Source organism: Pavona decussata, unplaced genomic scaffold (genome assembly GCF_977016875.1).
Source record: "Pavona decussata unplaced genomic scaffold, jaPavDecu1.1 SCAFFOLD_21, whole genome shotgun sequence".
Taxonomy (NCBI): Eukaryota; Metazoa; Cnidaria; class Anthozoa; order Scleractinia; family Agariciidae; genus Pavona; species Pavona decussata.
Window position 1 is genome coordinate 356,801 of NW_028145444.1, and position 17,366 is coordinate 374,166.

The window sequence follows — 17,366 nt, forward strand, 5'->3', positions numbered from 1 at the left end:
TACGCCCACTTCAAGATGGCAGATATTTTCCGTGATAGACTGGTCACTTACAAAATAACACTCCGGTTAGCCTACATAACACTTTGTTACGTTAGCCCCAATAGCTCTCCGGTTAGCCTAATATAGCTTAGGCAGCTTGCGGTTGGCCTTTATATTTGTGGCTAGGATATCTTTCCAAAAAATTGCACAATCTGGTGGCCAGTCGTTGGTAGTCTAGTGGTAACGTTCATGCTTGGGAATCCGACGACCGGGTTCGACTCTTCCTTCGGTCATCTCTTTATCTAACTTTAAAAAAAATGCCCTGAACGGAGCATGTGTTCGAACAGTTGGCCCGTAAGTTAGGGTTTTAGTAAAAACAAGCATAAATTGCTGTGACTGGAGTCCAAAATACTGATTTCTTTTCTGCAAAATACGCACTCTTAACCTTTGGTTTGAACTTGAAGTTATGCTATTTCAAAACAATTGTAATAAAATTTCGTGTGGAGTTTAACATTAAATTACGTTGACGCGAATAAATCGGCTTTATTTGGCTTAAAACCTGATTGATCACCTTACCATTGTTTTGTAACAATTTCTGATAAAGTTGTCAGATGAGTTCACTTTTCCCACTCAAGTGCCACACGCTGCTGCTTTTTACGTTTAACAGAATCCTAAATTGACTAAATCGACACACAAAGAAGGCAATTTATTTTACATTTAGGAACAATAAATCACCAAACAGAACACAAAATAACAGAACAATGAACAACCGGTCGTCGAGTGTGTGGCAATCCAACACCGCCTGTTTAAGCCTGCTTCAATGAACTAGAAAGCTACCTGCCCTTCACGCGGCCCAAATAATACTGTCACCAGCAATGAAATAAAATATTTAGTCTGTGAAGAGAGTAAATCCAAATAGCTCTAGAAGTTTTGGTGCAGCTAAGAAATCCTGGATTTGTTAGTAAAGAATAACATCGTATTTCGGGTCTCAAGAGCATTCGTTTACGGCTGCAAACTCGAAGTCTTCACGGGGTTAAAAACTTAGGTAATACATCACATTAAGTAATTACTACTTTTGGCACACTGTTGACGTATTCTATAATAGATGAACACAGATCTTGCATAAATAATGACATTTCTCTGGTGAGGGTCTCTGTTCTTTGCACTTAGGAAATCCTTTTAGGTTTAACCCAAATACTCGCCGCATACAGCCAAGGTAAGGTTGCAATATACGATGTAAGTAACACTAGGATATTTACAGTTAAGGTTTGTTAGAAATTTCAGACAAATTGAGAAGCTGAATGTAAGTAATTGTTGTTTTGTCTACTAAGTGATCCAATGTTTTCAAAGTAAATTTCGATAATTTCGGTATATTGAAATCTCTTCATTGTGCACTCGACAAATCGCAGTTCCATGTTATTCTTTCCCTTCACTATCTCTTGCACCATAGAAGGCTAGTTTATGTAAAAAAAAATATCAGCCACTACCTTTCCCTTCACGATGACTTTGTTTCTATGTCCTAAACGAGGCTAAAATCAAATTTCGTATGTGAAATATTGGACAACAAACAACACCATAGGAAAGTATTGTTCTGAGCTTTCCCTCTGACTAATCACACTTTGGTTTCGTATTGGATAGTTAGAAACACGTTAAAATGAAGTTACCAACACCACAGGAAGTACGGCTTGGTACCTTCATTTTAATGGTCATAGTTTTGTGATTTTATTGCCAAACCACTTTGCACAGAATAGTGAACAGCAATATATAAAATTACTGTCCGGCCGCTGTCTCTTTAATGATCACACAATTGGATTTTATCCCAATAAGGTATGACTTCTGTGTTTTGGAGCTAAAACTGCCTCGTGTTGCTTGCCTTCAAATTCCATTTTCGCCCCCGTTACGTGACGATAACCACAAGTGTTCCTACAGCAAAAGGTCAGCCTAGAAGAGTGCCCCAGTTTGCTCTTTGGATTGTGACAGTAATGGTCATGCGAGTGCCAAACTAGAAATATTCTAGTGCGCCAACGATGACCAGTCCTCTGGATTGAATGAGGACTGTACATCTCTACGTTCAGATATTCAAACGAAAAAAACTTAATAAAATCTGACCGGTGGCATCTTAAAGGAGAAGGCATGATGTCTTCGTCAGTCATAGTCCTATTACACCTCCACCCACTAACCACTGATCTGTGGAAATATGTCTCCTACAAGAACAATTGTAGGGTAACCGGAGTTTTAGCTAAGCATTAATCGACGCACTAGACGCTTCTTGGGGCGGGCGAATCCCAGTTGAGGTCATAGACTGTATTTAGAACTTTAGGTGAGATTTACGCAATATCTTATTTCCACAGACACAACATGAAGCACTGGAATTGTATCTTTGTAGTCCTGCTATTAACTATTACTTCACAAGGTAAGATATCTTATTCTTCTGTCGTTTTATGTGGCTCTTTAAATCGTTTGGATGGGCTTTGTTCGATTAAAATAACCTTTTAAATCAAAACAGATTCCTTGCTCAAATTTTCAACTCAGGCACCTGCCCGGGGAATGGATTCTATCAGTTGATTCGTTGTTGGATTTTTATAAAACAAGGAATGTGCGCTGCCTTAATATTTGCTGTGAACTTGAAATTATACTATTTTAAAGCAATTGGCATTCAATTTCGAGTGAGACATAAAAATACATTTTCAGATCCTTTGAAACCTTGGATTTAGGACTAAACTTCTCTAAGGCAGATGTGTCAAGAGTTGTCTTATGGTGTTATGAACTGTCTTACTTTGTTGCTCAAGGAACAGGTGGTTAATTTTTCTTCTCATAAACAAAGCTATATGGTGTCAAGCGGTTTGCTTGCGTCTTTACATGAAATCTATTGTGGCAGTGTCCTGGTTGAATTACCGTGCTTTGTATTCATAAAAACCTTGTAATGGATGACAGTATGGTTGAAGTTAAATAATGACAGCCTCAATGGTCTTGTTTTTACCTCTTCACTGTCAAGCCAGTTACATTCACACTCTACCTGGAACCGGCCTACTGCAGCCACGTCTGCACAACGACAGACAAATAATTTCCCCGTTGTTGAAACTTTATTAGTGTAGTTGCACATGACCTCATTGTTTTTACTAGCTTGGATTTGATTCACTTAATACGCCAAATAAACCGCACTTTTAGATCCAAGAAATTAGCATTTTGAGTGTCATCCCTTCGTCTGCTTCTGTTGTCAACAGGCTTTGAAGCAACTTTTAAAATAATACCACAATGCTAAATTCCACCAGACAATCAAGGCCTAGTATAGAATAACTGCAGAGGGGAAACGAAACTTAAAGACTGCAGATTAAATAAGAAAAATACCTTGGCGACAACTTCACAAATATGGTCACAAGTTTTGCCGGTACCTACATAAACTTGTTCTAAAATGAACGGTTGTCATTTACCAAACATGTTAACTGGTACATTTCGTCGGATCAGTTTCCACGTTCTCTCGACTCTTGTGGAAAGTACGATAATACGTGACTCGTCAGTTATTTATCTGCCTTTAATCGAAAATTTAGAGAAAAAGACGATGAAACAATGGATTAACCTGGCGAAAGCATAACAAACAAAGATGGTTTCCGGGCATTGCAGATCACGTTTCCACACAAATTGAACTGAGCGCGCGGCCAATAAATATCAAATCTTGATCATATTGACCAAACGCATTCCTTAATTTGTGGCTGGCATGTATCTATTACTTGTTTGTCTTTTTTAAGGTTAAAACAATCATTTAGCGTTTTATGAAGTTCCATAATCAAATTGCAAACTCCAAAACGTGCCGAAAGCTTAAATGTTTCATGGTTACTCTGACAAGTCGAAAATGCCAACTAATCAAAAGAGAGCTAAGTTAAAAAATAACATTTAACAGATAACAGTGTACGAGAGTGAATGTGAGGGACTAATAGTTAGAAGTACTGTCCACACGGTGAAAGGAGCACTATCAGCTACATCACCATTCCAGATGTGATCCACGCCCGCCCAGCAGACATCCACCCTCCGGTACCGGACACCCCTGTATCACCGGAAACACCGGACACACCAGAAACTCCTGTCACTAAGGAAACACCCGAGACGCCCCGGACACCGGAAAGCCCCGTCACCCCACTCACCCCAGAATCACCCAGTACTCCCGTATCACCGCGCACCCCTGAGACCCCGAGGACACCGGAAACGCCAAGGACACCGGTTACTCCAGACACTCCAGAGTTTCCTTTCGTTTTAGGGTCAGATGGTTTTATTTATCGTACGGTGCCATATTTGTGGGTATTTGCGCATGAGATACCACGCATGCCTAGTACTGGTGACATACCAGAAGTTCCCATGGTTCAGGATCAGTACGATATTCCAAAAGCCCCCAAGCCTCCTAAGCCCCCGAAACCTCCTAAAGCCCCTGTGAAAAGGAGAAATGACGTGGCGAGAGGTAACTACATAATATAACGAAGGAAGTGTGTGAGTGTGTCTGTGTATGTGTGGGTTCTCTCTCTGTCTGCAGTTTTCGCAGCCATTATGAATCTGCCATGTGAAGAATACATATGATGTTTCGTTGTATTGGTACGTACAACCAGAAGAGAGAAACGATCAAATAAGTGCAAAAATTTCAGTGTAGTTAAGCTGCGCACCTAGATCTGGATAGAGTTCTTCAATGTAAAACATAAATAGTGAACAAAGGGAAACGAATCACCTGCCCTATAAGGAGGAGACATCGCATGAATGGGAAACGCATTAGCACTAGTAAGGGGCACTGTGGACTTTGAGGTGGACCAGCGTTATTCACTTGACTAACAAGTTTAGTTTCTCTTGTCTCTGAATATCTCTGAAACAAAGACGTTATAGAACAGTTTCTTAGCGTATATGATTGGAGTGCTCAGAAATGGTTTTTGTTGGTTGTCTAACTACATAAACTTGCAAAAGTGATTAAATCTACGTTCTTAACCATCGTCAAACCAAACGCTATTTGAATCATAACAAAAAAATATCTCCGGACACTCGAGTGTATCTCCAGCTGGATAACCAAGAACGTTTAAGTTTTCGCGTCGTAATCTCTATCTATCTATTTTATCATCAGTATTAGTTTAATGTATATGTATATTGTAGTTTTAGCACATTGTTGTGCTCAGGGCTCCCATTGATAACAGACAGCTTTTTGCATCTGAAGGGGCTACCCTAAGCGTTATAAATCAATAAAGGTACTTCTTCTTCTTCTTCTTCTTCTTCTTCTTCTTCTTCTTCTTCTTCTTCTGATTCAACTGAAACTCCTTAGAAGTCTTCAGGTGATATTCCAAATGTTGGGAATTCCTTCATGCCTCTCAAAATTCTTCTCTTTCCTTTTGAATAAGTTCCAGAAAATCTTTCTCAGAATTCTCATTTTCTTTACGACTTGGAACTTACTTACCTTAGCCTGATAGTGCTTAATGGTGCAAAAGGCTTCTCAACCTTGACTGGGAGATCGTTGTAAGGTGGGCTTTCCTCCGTTCAGTCAGGCAAAGTTATATCTAACGGAGTCGAAGCTGTAGTATCTCTTGCGATCAAGTGACAGTTAAAGAGTCCGATGAAGTCAGCTCGCTCTACAAGTGTATAGATTTTAAACTTTCCCACACTTACCGAAAAAGCTCCCTTCTCTCTAGTAAACCCACCCTCTATTTAGTCCCCCGTTTGGACTTCAGATTTTTAATACCCTTTGCCCCGCCCCGTTCCCATGTCAGAAAATACAAAAATCGAAGTAATTCAAAGCTAAGACATACCAATGGTCAAAACATTAGTCGTTTTGCCTTTTGGAAACGATGGTCTTCAATATGGAGGAGTATCGTTATGCTATGGTAAAAATTACATTGTATTTGTGATACAGAATCTATTGGTGCTATGTTTCAGTTACCTGTGTGGTAAATTTTTGGAACGCTTATTTAACCTTTGTTAAAAAGTTGATGATTTGACGTCCCCCTCTCTATTAGTTGCCTTACATCCGCTAATACATAAGGTCCCCTTCTTGACGCTTGAAAAGAATAAAACCCCTCTGGGGAACTTAACAGGACTTTTACGGCACTTGTGTGATTCAACCACGTTCAAGTCAATCATAATCGAATTTTATTTTTTAAACGCATTTGATTCATGGCGTGTATCCCTTTTCAACAGGTTTTGCCAAGAAACATTCAAGTAAGTACTGATGAATTTCACTACTGATGTTATGAAAATAACTCTTGAAAGAAACAAAAAACAAAAACAAAAGAAATAGAACGAAAGGTGTTCTAGTTATTTGAATGGGGCTGTTTAAACCACGACATATGGTCTCAAACAATTAATAATCTGCTTGGAAATTCCGCAGGCAGCCTGGTTTTAATGTGGAGACAGAGAGATGCAAAAGGACAACTTAAAAAATGATCAGCAATCCCCCCCCCCCCCCCCCCCACAAAAATGTATGAGGGGGTTAATTTCTAAAGAAACTGTGGTACTGCATTGGTGGGGAATAAAAACAAATGTTTGGTTTATCACCAAGGTAAATTGGTTACCGTAATTAAAGGGAGTCGAGTGCTTCGAGAGCGAATCAAGGAATTGTGGGTGGTTTGTGTTTATATAGTGAGCAGTGGACCTACGTTATTGGTGGGAGAATGGTAACGTGGATATTAAAAAAAATTACTCGAATGAAGACCCTTCGCTGATCCTGTGGGGATCAAGACTGCTCCAAATGCTTGGAACAAAACATTTATCTTTCAAATCAGCACTCTTAATCCTCAGTATTGCCCTCAAAGCTCTTCAATGACACTGACGCATTTCGGTGTATGGCCAAAATGTTATAAAACATCAAAGTTATTTATCTCTGTTTTGTTTCTCATTATTTCGTCTTCACGAAGAAAAAGGACATGTAACGCACAAAGCATCCAAAAAACAGGGAGGTAGGTGCTCCGTAAGACTAGCAGCAACTTACAATGGAGGAAAGCGTCTTCTCACCTACATTAATCCCAATAACACCTGAAAGAATAAAATAATTACTTGAAATCGCCATTGTATGCAAACGTAACCTTGAAAAATAAAGATCGAGGATTAGACTTGAGTTGAATTGGTAGATCAAATTTAAGAATGTTGACGATCAATCTTGGGATTCTATGATGAGTCTTGTATTGCATAAGGTTTATGTTCATCCATGGCGAATAATTATTATACCAGGAGATAGCGATGCATTAAATCATTACAAAAACGAAACAAACAAAACTTTGACAAGAATTACGCACAAACCCTAACCCTAACCCTAAACAAAAAATGGACGGTGGTGTTATGTTAACCGCTGAGTCAAAAATCATGAGAAACGCACTCCCAATATTTTATTTCTTCAACATTGTTCTTCACTTAGCAAAAAACTTCCTTTGATTAAAACAAGTGGATCTTATTGATTTGGATTGGCCTTTTGGCCTAAGATGAAACGGATGCTGATATGGAAACAAAGGAATAAAAAATAAGAGAAATTTTACGGTCGTTTGTTTGTTTGTTTTTTTTTTTGTAATGGTTGGTGCCCACAATTCCCTGGTAAAACAAGCACCTTAGCTTTCTCTTTTCAAAATAGTAATAGTTCGTTCTTTTCTTGTGGTTGACACGTATAAACAGGACATCATCGCCATGGAAATATCATACGGGGTATGTCAAGGACAGAGATCTCAAGCAAAAAATCTGGCGATTTACAAGGTTAAAATAATTTTGCTTATTGCATGCCAAAGTATAATTTATACTCCAATGTTTCAGAGGTCAGTTTTATCATGATAATAACAAAAAGCTTTCGGATTGATGCCATTAACAACTGTGTTGCTCGTGTAACTTTCACACAAGAACTGAACTTTGTCAACAGCCGCAGTGCCCTATACCAACGTCTTATGAACTATCAATGAAAGAACCGCGTAAAAACGAACTAACAAATTTGACTTTCCATAGACCGACGAAATTTAGGCCACCAATCACTGATACTAAAGAAACGAAACTGAAAAAAATGTTTGTCTTTGCAAGACCAAAACAATTCCTGACCGACCAGGTCAGTGGACTATCTATTCACGATCCACTGTTTTCTTGGATAAGAAAAAAAATTCCAAACGGCTGGTGGAAGCACCAGTCATAATCATTAAGCGCAATCCTTTTAAAGGCGACTCTCAGCCAGAGGATCACACTAGAAAGATTCGAGACTCCTTTCTTTGAACTCTTACCTTAATGAAAACAAAGTTTACCCTTGTTTTGTATTCGGATCAATAGCATCAAAAAGTTCAGTCAGTTGTTACATTAATCAACGAGTTGATAATTATTCAGCGCTCTATCACTCGACTAATAATTACAATGACTTTTGACTGTTTTCTGTAATGATCCTCTTTCCGAGAAGACGTTTTCCTTTCATTCGTGTAACGTAGCGTAATTGATTACTTACTTTCTTGACTACACAACGAAGAAACTAACAAGTTTGGCCTTTTCCAAAAAGGCCAATTATCGTTTGTTTCACCTTGAAAAAAGATTTCTTTGTTTGAGCTGCTTAATGCTAGTTTTCATTTTTAACAACAAAGAAATTAGAAACTTAAATTTACACAATTATGGGTATTTGTCTTATTTTCGTTTTTCTTTTTCAGTTCCTGGACTAATGGACTCCGGGCCCACTTTGGGGGGAGGCCCCGGTGGTAAGATCAAATTTAAACCATCTAACGTCTTTTATGAAACCGAATGTTTAGCAATGCACGTAAATTTAAGTTGCGATTGTATGGTTTGAAGTTTCTAATCGTAAATTAAAAGTGTATCCGTCAACAGATCATCCAAGCTGAGATTATGTTTGTGGGAATCAGCAAAAGTATCGGGACACGTTTCCTTTGCTTGTCTTCCCTTCCCGTCCCCAACGCAATGCTAATTTTCGATTCTTCATCCAAGAAAGTGATTCTGGCAGTTAAAAAAAACCCTTTTCTTGTCTTTGGTGTTGTGGAGGAGGTTAACGTTGGCACTTAGTCTAGTTAACAGTCCCACAGAATTATGGTCTGAAGCAAGTTTGGGCAAAGTGTCTATCCACTTCAAATCAACCGCATCATCCCGAAGAGGATATACTCGCTCTCGAACTGAATTGTCAATTCAAATTAAAGTGTACCTAACCCCCCAAATTTTTTTCGCTTAAATAAATCTTTGCACCTGTTCGAAACGCATTGAGCCTTTTTGTGCCTTTTTTCAACCAAATCTTGACTTTTTATAGGCTGTAAAAGTTACGAAATCTAGCCATCATCTGTCCCATGACCGAGCTAGTAAGGGGCATGGGTCTATTCCTTACTTGACGTCACAAACTGCTTTGCATGCGTTTTCACAAAGACTTAATCCAATGCAAGTCAGTTTGTGACGTCAAATAAGGAATAGACCCATGCCCCTTACTAGCTCGGTCATGGGACAGATGATGGCTAGATTTCGTCACTTTTACAGCCTATAGAAAGTCAAGATGTGGTTGAAAAAAGGCGCTAAATAGCGCAATATGTTTCGAACAGGTGTAAAGATTTATTTAAGAGAAAAAAACATTTTGGGGTTAGGTGCACTTTAAATGTTAAATGCCTTGTTTATAGTGGAAATACACTTTGCTACCCAAAGCTAGTTTCCAGGCATTCCACTCAGGAATAACGGGAAACAATTAATCAAATTAAACATAACTGGTTAAAAGTCCCAACTGGCAGGAGGCAAACTAACCGACTATCTACAAGCGTGGACGAGGACGGGGCTTGAAAGCGGGACCTCCAGATTTCGAGTACATTGCCCTAACCGCTGGGTCACGCCACCTCCTTACGGGTAAATTAGGGGTAAATTGTGACCGCTAATGAAAGTCACGGTCATGATTCTTGATGTACCATGCAAACTCACAAATCCACGTCTACATAAGAATGTTGCATACGTCCGGCTTAGCTGCGAGACTAACGTTTTTAGTGTTGATGTCGCAGGAATGAACGGAATGGGAGGAATGGGGGACCTGAGTATGGGCTTTGGTGCAGGTGCTACCTCCATTGGTGAAGGAGGTGGAGCCACAATGGAAGGCATGCCTTCAATGATGGGAGGTGGCATGCAGATGCCAGGAGGTATGGCTGGAGCCGCTGGAATGCAGATGCCTGGAGGTATGGAGGGAGGCCCCATGAGTATGCCAATCGGAGGAGGAGCTGGAGGTTCACAGGAGGGTGCACTGATGTCTAAACAATTCATTGAAGGTGGTGAAGGTGTGTATCTCTATTCCTTCATTGCGAATGGCAATCTGCAGCGTGTTTTCACATTGACTAAAGCTTATGACAGCTCTTATTTGACCTAGCTTCACAGGGCGTATTATGCTACTTTTCCCGAACGCCAGCGCTCTAGGATGCTCGTGATTTACACATTTCGGTTTGAATAAAAACAGATTCCATATATAGATGCTAAAAATTTCTGGTTGACGCGTTTGAACTCTATTTGTACAAGTCTAAACAAGTCTAAACATCGCCAAAATAATCGGCCCTAATGGTAGGCTCGATTTCCGTCGCTCCCTCGGGTCTGGCTTTAGGGGCGGAGGGAGGGCTCATTTTCCCGAACAGCGGCTGGCAATCGAACCTACCCTAATGGCAAGCAACATTTTCCTTTGTAGGCATGGGAGGTGGCATGCGCGGAATGCCCAGCTTTGGAGGTATGACAGGAATGGGTGGAATGCCTCAAATGGGAGGAATGCCACAGATGGGAGGAATGCAGGGAATGGGAGGCCTTGGAGGCATGGGCGGTGGAATGGCTGGAATGAACATGGGAGGAGGTAAGGTGTCATTCACGCCACCACTAAACTTATCCTGTTGTTTTTTAGTTACTTATCCCGTTTCCTATGTGCTGATTCAACAAACGCTTGTAAAGGGCAAATTCGGACAAGGTGTCCGTCTAATGCATTCCATTTACGAAATGCCTGGTCTTTCAGCGGATTGTACGGATAAAAAAGACGTATTGGGTCTCCTTTAAAAATTTACTTGATTGCGTCCCCTTGGTGGTTCCTAAAAACTTCACGTAGGAGGAAATCGCTTTTTGACAAAAAAAAAAAAAACGAGGTAGGTACTGACGGCACGTGTGCTCCATGTTTTCATCTATTTTCTATTTTTTTTAGGTATGCCTAACATGGGAGGAATGGAAAACGGTGGTGGACCCGGAGCCATGTTCACTGGACCTCAGGAAATGGGGGGTCAAATGGGAAGTCCCATGGGAGGCCCCATGTCCAATATCCTTCAAAATGCCATTGGTGGAGGCATCCCGGGTATGACTCAAAAGCGAACAAAGATGGGAAAAGTACACAAGATTTTCAGTAAGCTTAGCAAGAGGAAGAACGTCAAGAAGCACCACAAGAACTAAATCAAATGCGAACTGAACTAGTAAAGCGTTGGCAGATAAACCCTGGTTGATTTTATAAAGCAGGGAGATGTTGCCACGGCACTTAAGTCTACGTCCTTATAGGATCAAATATTGACACACAAGACTCACAAAAATATTTAAAGAATGTTTTCAAATGCTGTCATTTTGAATTAAACTTAAAACATAAAGGCTAAAAATGCCACTGAAAGTCGCAATCAGCATAAAACGTTCTCCAGTCATTTACAAAGGGATGACATCCCTTAAAAATCTCGCATTTGAGTCCAGCAGTAATCATACATTTCCCTCATAGTACACAGTGAGTGAAATTGTTTTCAATTGTATTAAAAAGAATATGTTATATTTAAACTGTGTTTTTTAACTGTGATTTTTATGACCGAATTTTTGCTCTTCAATATCCTGGGAATACGCGCACGTAACTCACCCACGCCATGGCCAAGGTGTACGCGTCAGCTGAGTGAATCAAAATTTCTATCAAACGTCGCGCATAGTACATCGGACGTAGAAATGCGGCGTAAAATCAAACGAGCTGGAAATAAAACCTGCAGGCAAAAAATTGTTTTTATCTCGACATTTTGCGCAGAGACCTATCCTGAATTTTTTTGCTTGCATGCAGCATAGGTGAAAAATGTCTTTTTTTATATAACATAATATCTACTGAATAACGTTTTGTCATATTGCCAAAGGGATTAATAAATTTATGGGGCTTTCTATCAAAGCAATAAAAACGGTAGGTCATCGAAATAAGTTTTTGAGGTAATTTGCAGAAACTGAAATTTAGAGGTCCTTTTTGTGGAGCTGACCTGTCGCCATGGCAATCGCTATAACGACTGAGATAGCTTAAAGTATTGCCCAACTACATAGTTAACAAGATCATCACTTCACAAACACTACTTTCAGTTAACAATAATTGAGCATAATATGCAAACGTTTTTAACGATAACTTAGCGTCAAATGCACCCATTACACGACAATTTGGGGTAAAACGCGTGGTTACGTTGTGCTATATTGACAAACAGCTATTCGGAAAAAAGGTATAAATTTTTACGGTCATTATGATTACACGTAAAATGCAGCGTCATGATAATCAACGTGGAAAAACATGACAGTGACCATGGGAAACCGTATTCTAAGGATTATACGGTAGAACAACTTTCTGCAAATGGCAACTAAGATCGAATGGAGTATGTAGTAGAAGACCAACGGGAAACTAACATGTGCAAGGCAAATGAAAAGAAGGAAAAGTGATAAAACACAAAAAGCTAAGAACGAAAGAGTGGCGAGGCATCTTTTATCCTACCGTTCCCGTCATTGCTACCACCCCTATCATGATTCTATTGATTTCCACCACCTTCACCCTCACAGCTTAAATTCTCGGGATGTGGTGTTTGTCCAATGTGGTCGAAGAGCACTCGGAAGGGTCGGATCGAGAAGACCGTTCAGTCTAATCGGAGCATGGTAGAATCTGTTGTAATACAGTGGAACCTCGATTTAGCGAACCTCTATAAAACGTAGTCCTCGGTATAACGAACGATATTCTCCAGCCCGGTCTTTTAAAATGTATCGAACAGAACTTCGATATAATGACAAAACAATTTCCCTAGTCCCTTGGCACTTTGTTAAATCGAGGCTCCACTGTAAGGGGCAGGGCAGTGAATGAGCTTTACTTGGTGCAGGGGTGTTGGCTCTAGACTTGCAAAGAGTTCGGTTTCTTTCGGATTCACCAGAATACATTTTCTCATATGCATGCTTTAGGGGCTTGGCACAAAGCAGCATGACCATCAGCAACGCTTCCTCTCGCAGTGTCAAAGTCAGTAACGAAACTCTTGAAAGAGGTTTTGGGAATGTTCTTGCACAATTCTCCTTCTTGAGAACACTTACCTATAGTTCACTCCAAAACAAATGGGCCAGGTACTCATCAGACGTACGTGCGGACGTATCCAGTCCATCATAGCTGTCCTTTAAAAAAACTTGGTGAACATACCCGTTGCTACACTGGCTTGGTAAGGACGTTCCAGAGTTGACGGGATTGATGTTGGTTTGTCAATGCGTCAACGTGACGTTGAAGTGGGCCACAAGGAGTGCAGTAAGGGTAATAAAACAAAACTTACATCGTGGTGGTTAAGGAGACAAAGGGACGTTAGCACTGTCGTTGTGGAACCAGCAATATAGCTACAGTGATGGAAGACAAAAATAATTGCGGCTGTAGAGAGAAGATTTGAGGTGTTCCAGATGGGATGAAACAATAGAATTGTGGTGAGATGAGAGTGATGTTGATTTTTCAGTGGGTCAATGTGACCTGGAAGTGGGCCCTAAGGGGTACAGTGAGGGTAATACAGTAACATTACATCGCTGGGGTTAAGGAGACAAAGAGACGTTAGTATTGTCGTTGTCGAGAGTTATAGTTATGGCCGTAGAGGGAAGATTTGAGGTGTGCTAGATCAGATGAAACAATAAAATTGAGGTATTGGGAAACGAAACGATACAATTGTGGTAATAAAAGAGGAAACAACACAATTGTGGTGGTAGATGAAGAAACAGAGAATTATACTGGTAGAGCAAAAAAGAATGGAACTGTGCTGGTGTTGAAGGAAGAAAAAATGGAATTCTGGTGGTAAAATATTAAAAAAAAAAATAGATTTGTAACTTTCTATGCTATGACGTATGCTTGATTCCATGACGAGATGATCAAATTTGAATTTGGAAATGTTAGTTTTTGATCCCGGAGAAAAACCTCTTGGAGAAAGGACGAGAACCAACAACAAACTCAACCCACATATGACGCCGAGTCCGGGATTCGAACCTGAGCCACACTGGAGAGAGGCGAGTGTTCCATGCTGTAGTGCCTTTGCACAAAGCAGCATGACCATCAGCAACACTCTCACAGCGCAGTGCCAAAGTCAGTAACAGTTCCATGGTGGTAAGGGAACAATGGAGCGGTGGAGTAGCCAATATATATAATTCTGGTGGGGCAGAAGGAAACAGTAGAGATGTGAGAGATGAGGAAACAGTGAAATTGGGATTGTAAGAAAAATAACAGAATTGTGAAATTAGAAAACAATAATATTGTGGTGGTAGGAAACGAATTGTAGAATGGTGGCGGTATACAAAGTCCAAAATCCGTGCCATATAAATGAATGAGTGTAAGAGTCTTCAGCCTACTGTATACATGTAACCGCAAAGATGTGTAGTTGGTAGCTCCTGATTGTGGAGTGATTTCATTTAAGTTCTTCAAAGTGGTTAGTAACCAGAGGTGATACCGGTGACCCCAAAGCCTGAATGGAAAGTAAGGGGGGCTGGACCTTCCATCGGTACACGGTGCATTTGAATGATCACGTTGCCGAAACGAAATCCTAGAAGTTCGATGAAGACGCTGTGGTAATGTCAGAATAATTTGTCCTCAAGAGAAATCATTGCTCTGTGTCCGTTGGTCTTTCTTGCCGTTAATGTTTTCAGAGCATTACAGACATTTTCAGAAGAATAAATTGTGTTTGGTGTAGGAATTGGTAAAGCATTTTGGTGGAGGAGGAAAAAAATTATGGGGAAGGTCGTGTAGAGCAAGCAGATAAGTTGAGGTAATGGGGTCAAGTTAAACAAAGCATTGTCAAATGTAGGCGACGGAAGTAACAATGATATTCACTTAAGCGGATCGTGTATAAAACCATTGTTATAGGACAATACCTGTGTCTAGTGGATCATTTACAAGGAAAAGTGTAATGGCTAGATTCTCAGAAGGGATTAGGTACCGTCATGGCCGAAGGTTGAAGTCTTGTTGTTTTGAACAGTCTTGTACTTGCCAGATGTGGATGGTGAGATAAACCTCGTCTTGACGGTAACAATAAATGCAAGTCTGGTTGCAACCTTTGACCCACATATGATAGAGACTGCCCTGCCTCGACTAGCGTTGCTATATGCGGGTCAGTATAATATGTACATTATTTTCTGTAAATAAATTGTTGCTGTTGTTGTTGTGATGAAAAAAGTATATCAAGAGTTTTAGTCTTTTTGCCAATGCCACCAGATCTAAGAAAGACAAAAAATCATGAACTGCTTGTGCACTCCACCCGACCGGGACCTCGAGACATCTTTTCACCATTAACGAAACGGGGACCAACTGATGACGGCACTGGAAACGTTCACCCAATATTTCAGTTTGAAGTAGAAGGCACATCTTTTGACAAGTCAAATGAAAGGGAGCGGCACTGCCAAACAGCTCATCAATAGACTATGTCGACAAGCCACCCTTTGTGTAACTTTCCTGAAGACAGCATCCACAGTTTTAATAGAGAACAAATCATTGATGACTGTTGTTCCAAGAAATTGTGAGCAAAACGTTTCACGGACAGAGATCTGACTTAGGACCATGCATTGAATATTGCTCAAGATACGGAACCTTTGGAAAGCCAGTCAGATTTCCTGGTAGTCTCAGGTACCGCCGCTGTTAGGTAACGGAACAGCAGAGAAGTTAGGCATACCCAAAATGGGCATAGATCACATCGCTCATGCCAGCGAGCCTTCATTCCCAGAAACATTCCTTATCCGCGCCTTTGTGAAAGAATTGGATACCTCTAACATCCAGAATTGACGTGGCGCATTGACAAAACAGTACCCTCAGTACCCACATCAAACACAGCCGTTCATGGCACCACTGTCTTCAGCAAGCTTGACCTTCGTTCTGGTTATCACCACTTGGTGCTACACCAATCGTACAGATACTTCACTGCTTTCCCAACATATCTTGCGTTTCATCAGTACAAGACGCTAATCTTTGGCATCAATGCAACCGCCGCAGAACTCTTTCCAACACACCATTAAGACAGTGATAACGAACATTTCAGGTGCCAAGAGCATCAGCGATGACAAAGTGGCGAATGGGAAAGACCTTAACTATCACGATCTTGCTGTTAAATCAAGCACTTGGTTACCCAAGGCAGGCCTGACCGTTAATCTACCCACGTGTGAGTTTAACGATCCCAGCATGAGCTTTTTTTAGTCACATAGTCTCCAAAGATGTCACAGCTTCCGCCACCTGCAATGTGTAAGCACCTCACGAGACAGCTGAACCCCCCAAACAGACGGAACTCTGCTCTCTTATGGGCATGGCTCAGTGCAGTGCCCGATGCATCTAGATTCTCATATAAGATGAGTAGATAATTTCACATGGCACTTAGTGACATTCAGACCAAATATTTACAAACCAAATGGGAAGTATTAGCTTTGGTATGGACTGTGAAAACATTACGTCAACTTCATCTCCAAGGTACAGCTCACAACACTGCAAGACAGTGCCCTACTATTCTGCGTGCAGACGTCTCGTATTTCCTTTGGCGGAAAGAAGAGACGTCTGCAGAACGCCGTTGCTAATCATGTTCCAGGATCCTGCAGTTTCCCCAGAATGTGGGGAAAGCGATCTAATTGGTTGCTTGACAGTAGGCATTTTGCTCGAATCAACTCTGATTAGTTAGCATCATCAGATACTCAAGATAATTTATGCGGAAGTAATATAACGGAATTTTCCAAGTCACAGATCAAAACATGTCCACAACACGAGATATGTCCAGAAATGCAGGCAATGACGAAAATGGCGAATTTGACGATATTTCGCCAAAGACCAAAATTCAGGCGAATGAGCTCAAGACAAGGGTACACCAACAAAGTGGCGAATTCAGTGAAAGCAGCAAATTTGGCAAATATGGCGAATTTGACGATATTCTGCCAAAGACCAAAATGCAAGCGAATGAGCTCAACACAATGGTACCAACAAAGCAGCGAATTCAACAAATACGGCGAATTTGGCAAATACGGTGAATTTGACAATATTTCGCCAAGACCAAAATTCAGGCAAATAAGCTAAAGAGAAGGGTACCAACAAAGGCGGCGAATTCAACGAAAACGGCAAATTTGGCTAATATGGCGAATTTGACAATATTTCGCTAAAAGACCAAAATGCAAGCTAACAAGAAAAGGGTACCAACAAAGTGGCGAATTCGACGAATGCGACAAATTTG

At 40.6% G+C, this 17,366-nt stretch overlaps 2 protein-coding genes across 4 annotated transcripts; both read left to right on the forward strand.

Moving 5' to 3' along the window:
* Positions 1 to 1,100: 1,100 nt before the first annotated feature.
* LOC146486053 (uncharacterized) lies at positions 1,101 to 11,706 on the forward strand. Of its 3 annotated transcripts, XM_085097796.1 has the most exons (9): positions 1,101 to 1,195; positions 2,331 to 2,392; positions 6,139 to 6,159; positions 6,855 to 6,896; positions 7,603 to 7,680; positions 8,601 to 8,648; positions 9,933 to 10,202; positions 10,601 to 10,759; positions 11,099 to 11,706. In XM_085097796.1, exons 2-9 carry the CDS (start codon positions 2,338 to 2,340, stop codon positions 11,338 to 11,340), a joined length of 915 nt encoding a protein of 304 aa, XP_084953922.1. In that variant the 5' UTR covers positions 1,101 to 1,195; positions 2,331 to 2,337; the 3' UTR covers positions 11,341 to 11,706. The 3 variants fall into 3 exon arrangements, with proteins under 3 accessions (XP_084953922.1, XP_084953938.1, XP_084953930.1); XM_085097812.1 differs by lacking the exon at positions 7,603 to 7,680; XM_085097804.1 differs by lacking the exon at positions 6,855 to 6,896.
* LOC146486054 (uncharacterized) lies at positions 2,715 to 4,621 on the forward strand. The gene is made up of 3 exons (XM_085095723.1): positions 2,715 to 2,774; positions 3,919 to 4,470; positions 4,502 to 4,621. The coding sequence occupies exons 1-2, from the start codon at positions 2,715 to 2,717 to the stop codon at positions 4,444 to 4,446; spliced, it is 588 nt and encodes a 195-aa protein (XP_084951849.1). The 3' UTR covers positions 4,447 to 4,470; positions 4,502 to 4,621.
* Positions 11,707 to 17,366: the final 5,660 nt, after the last annotated feature.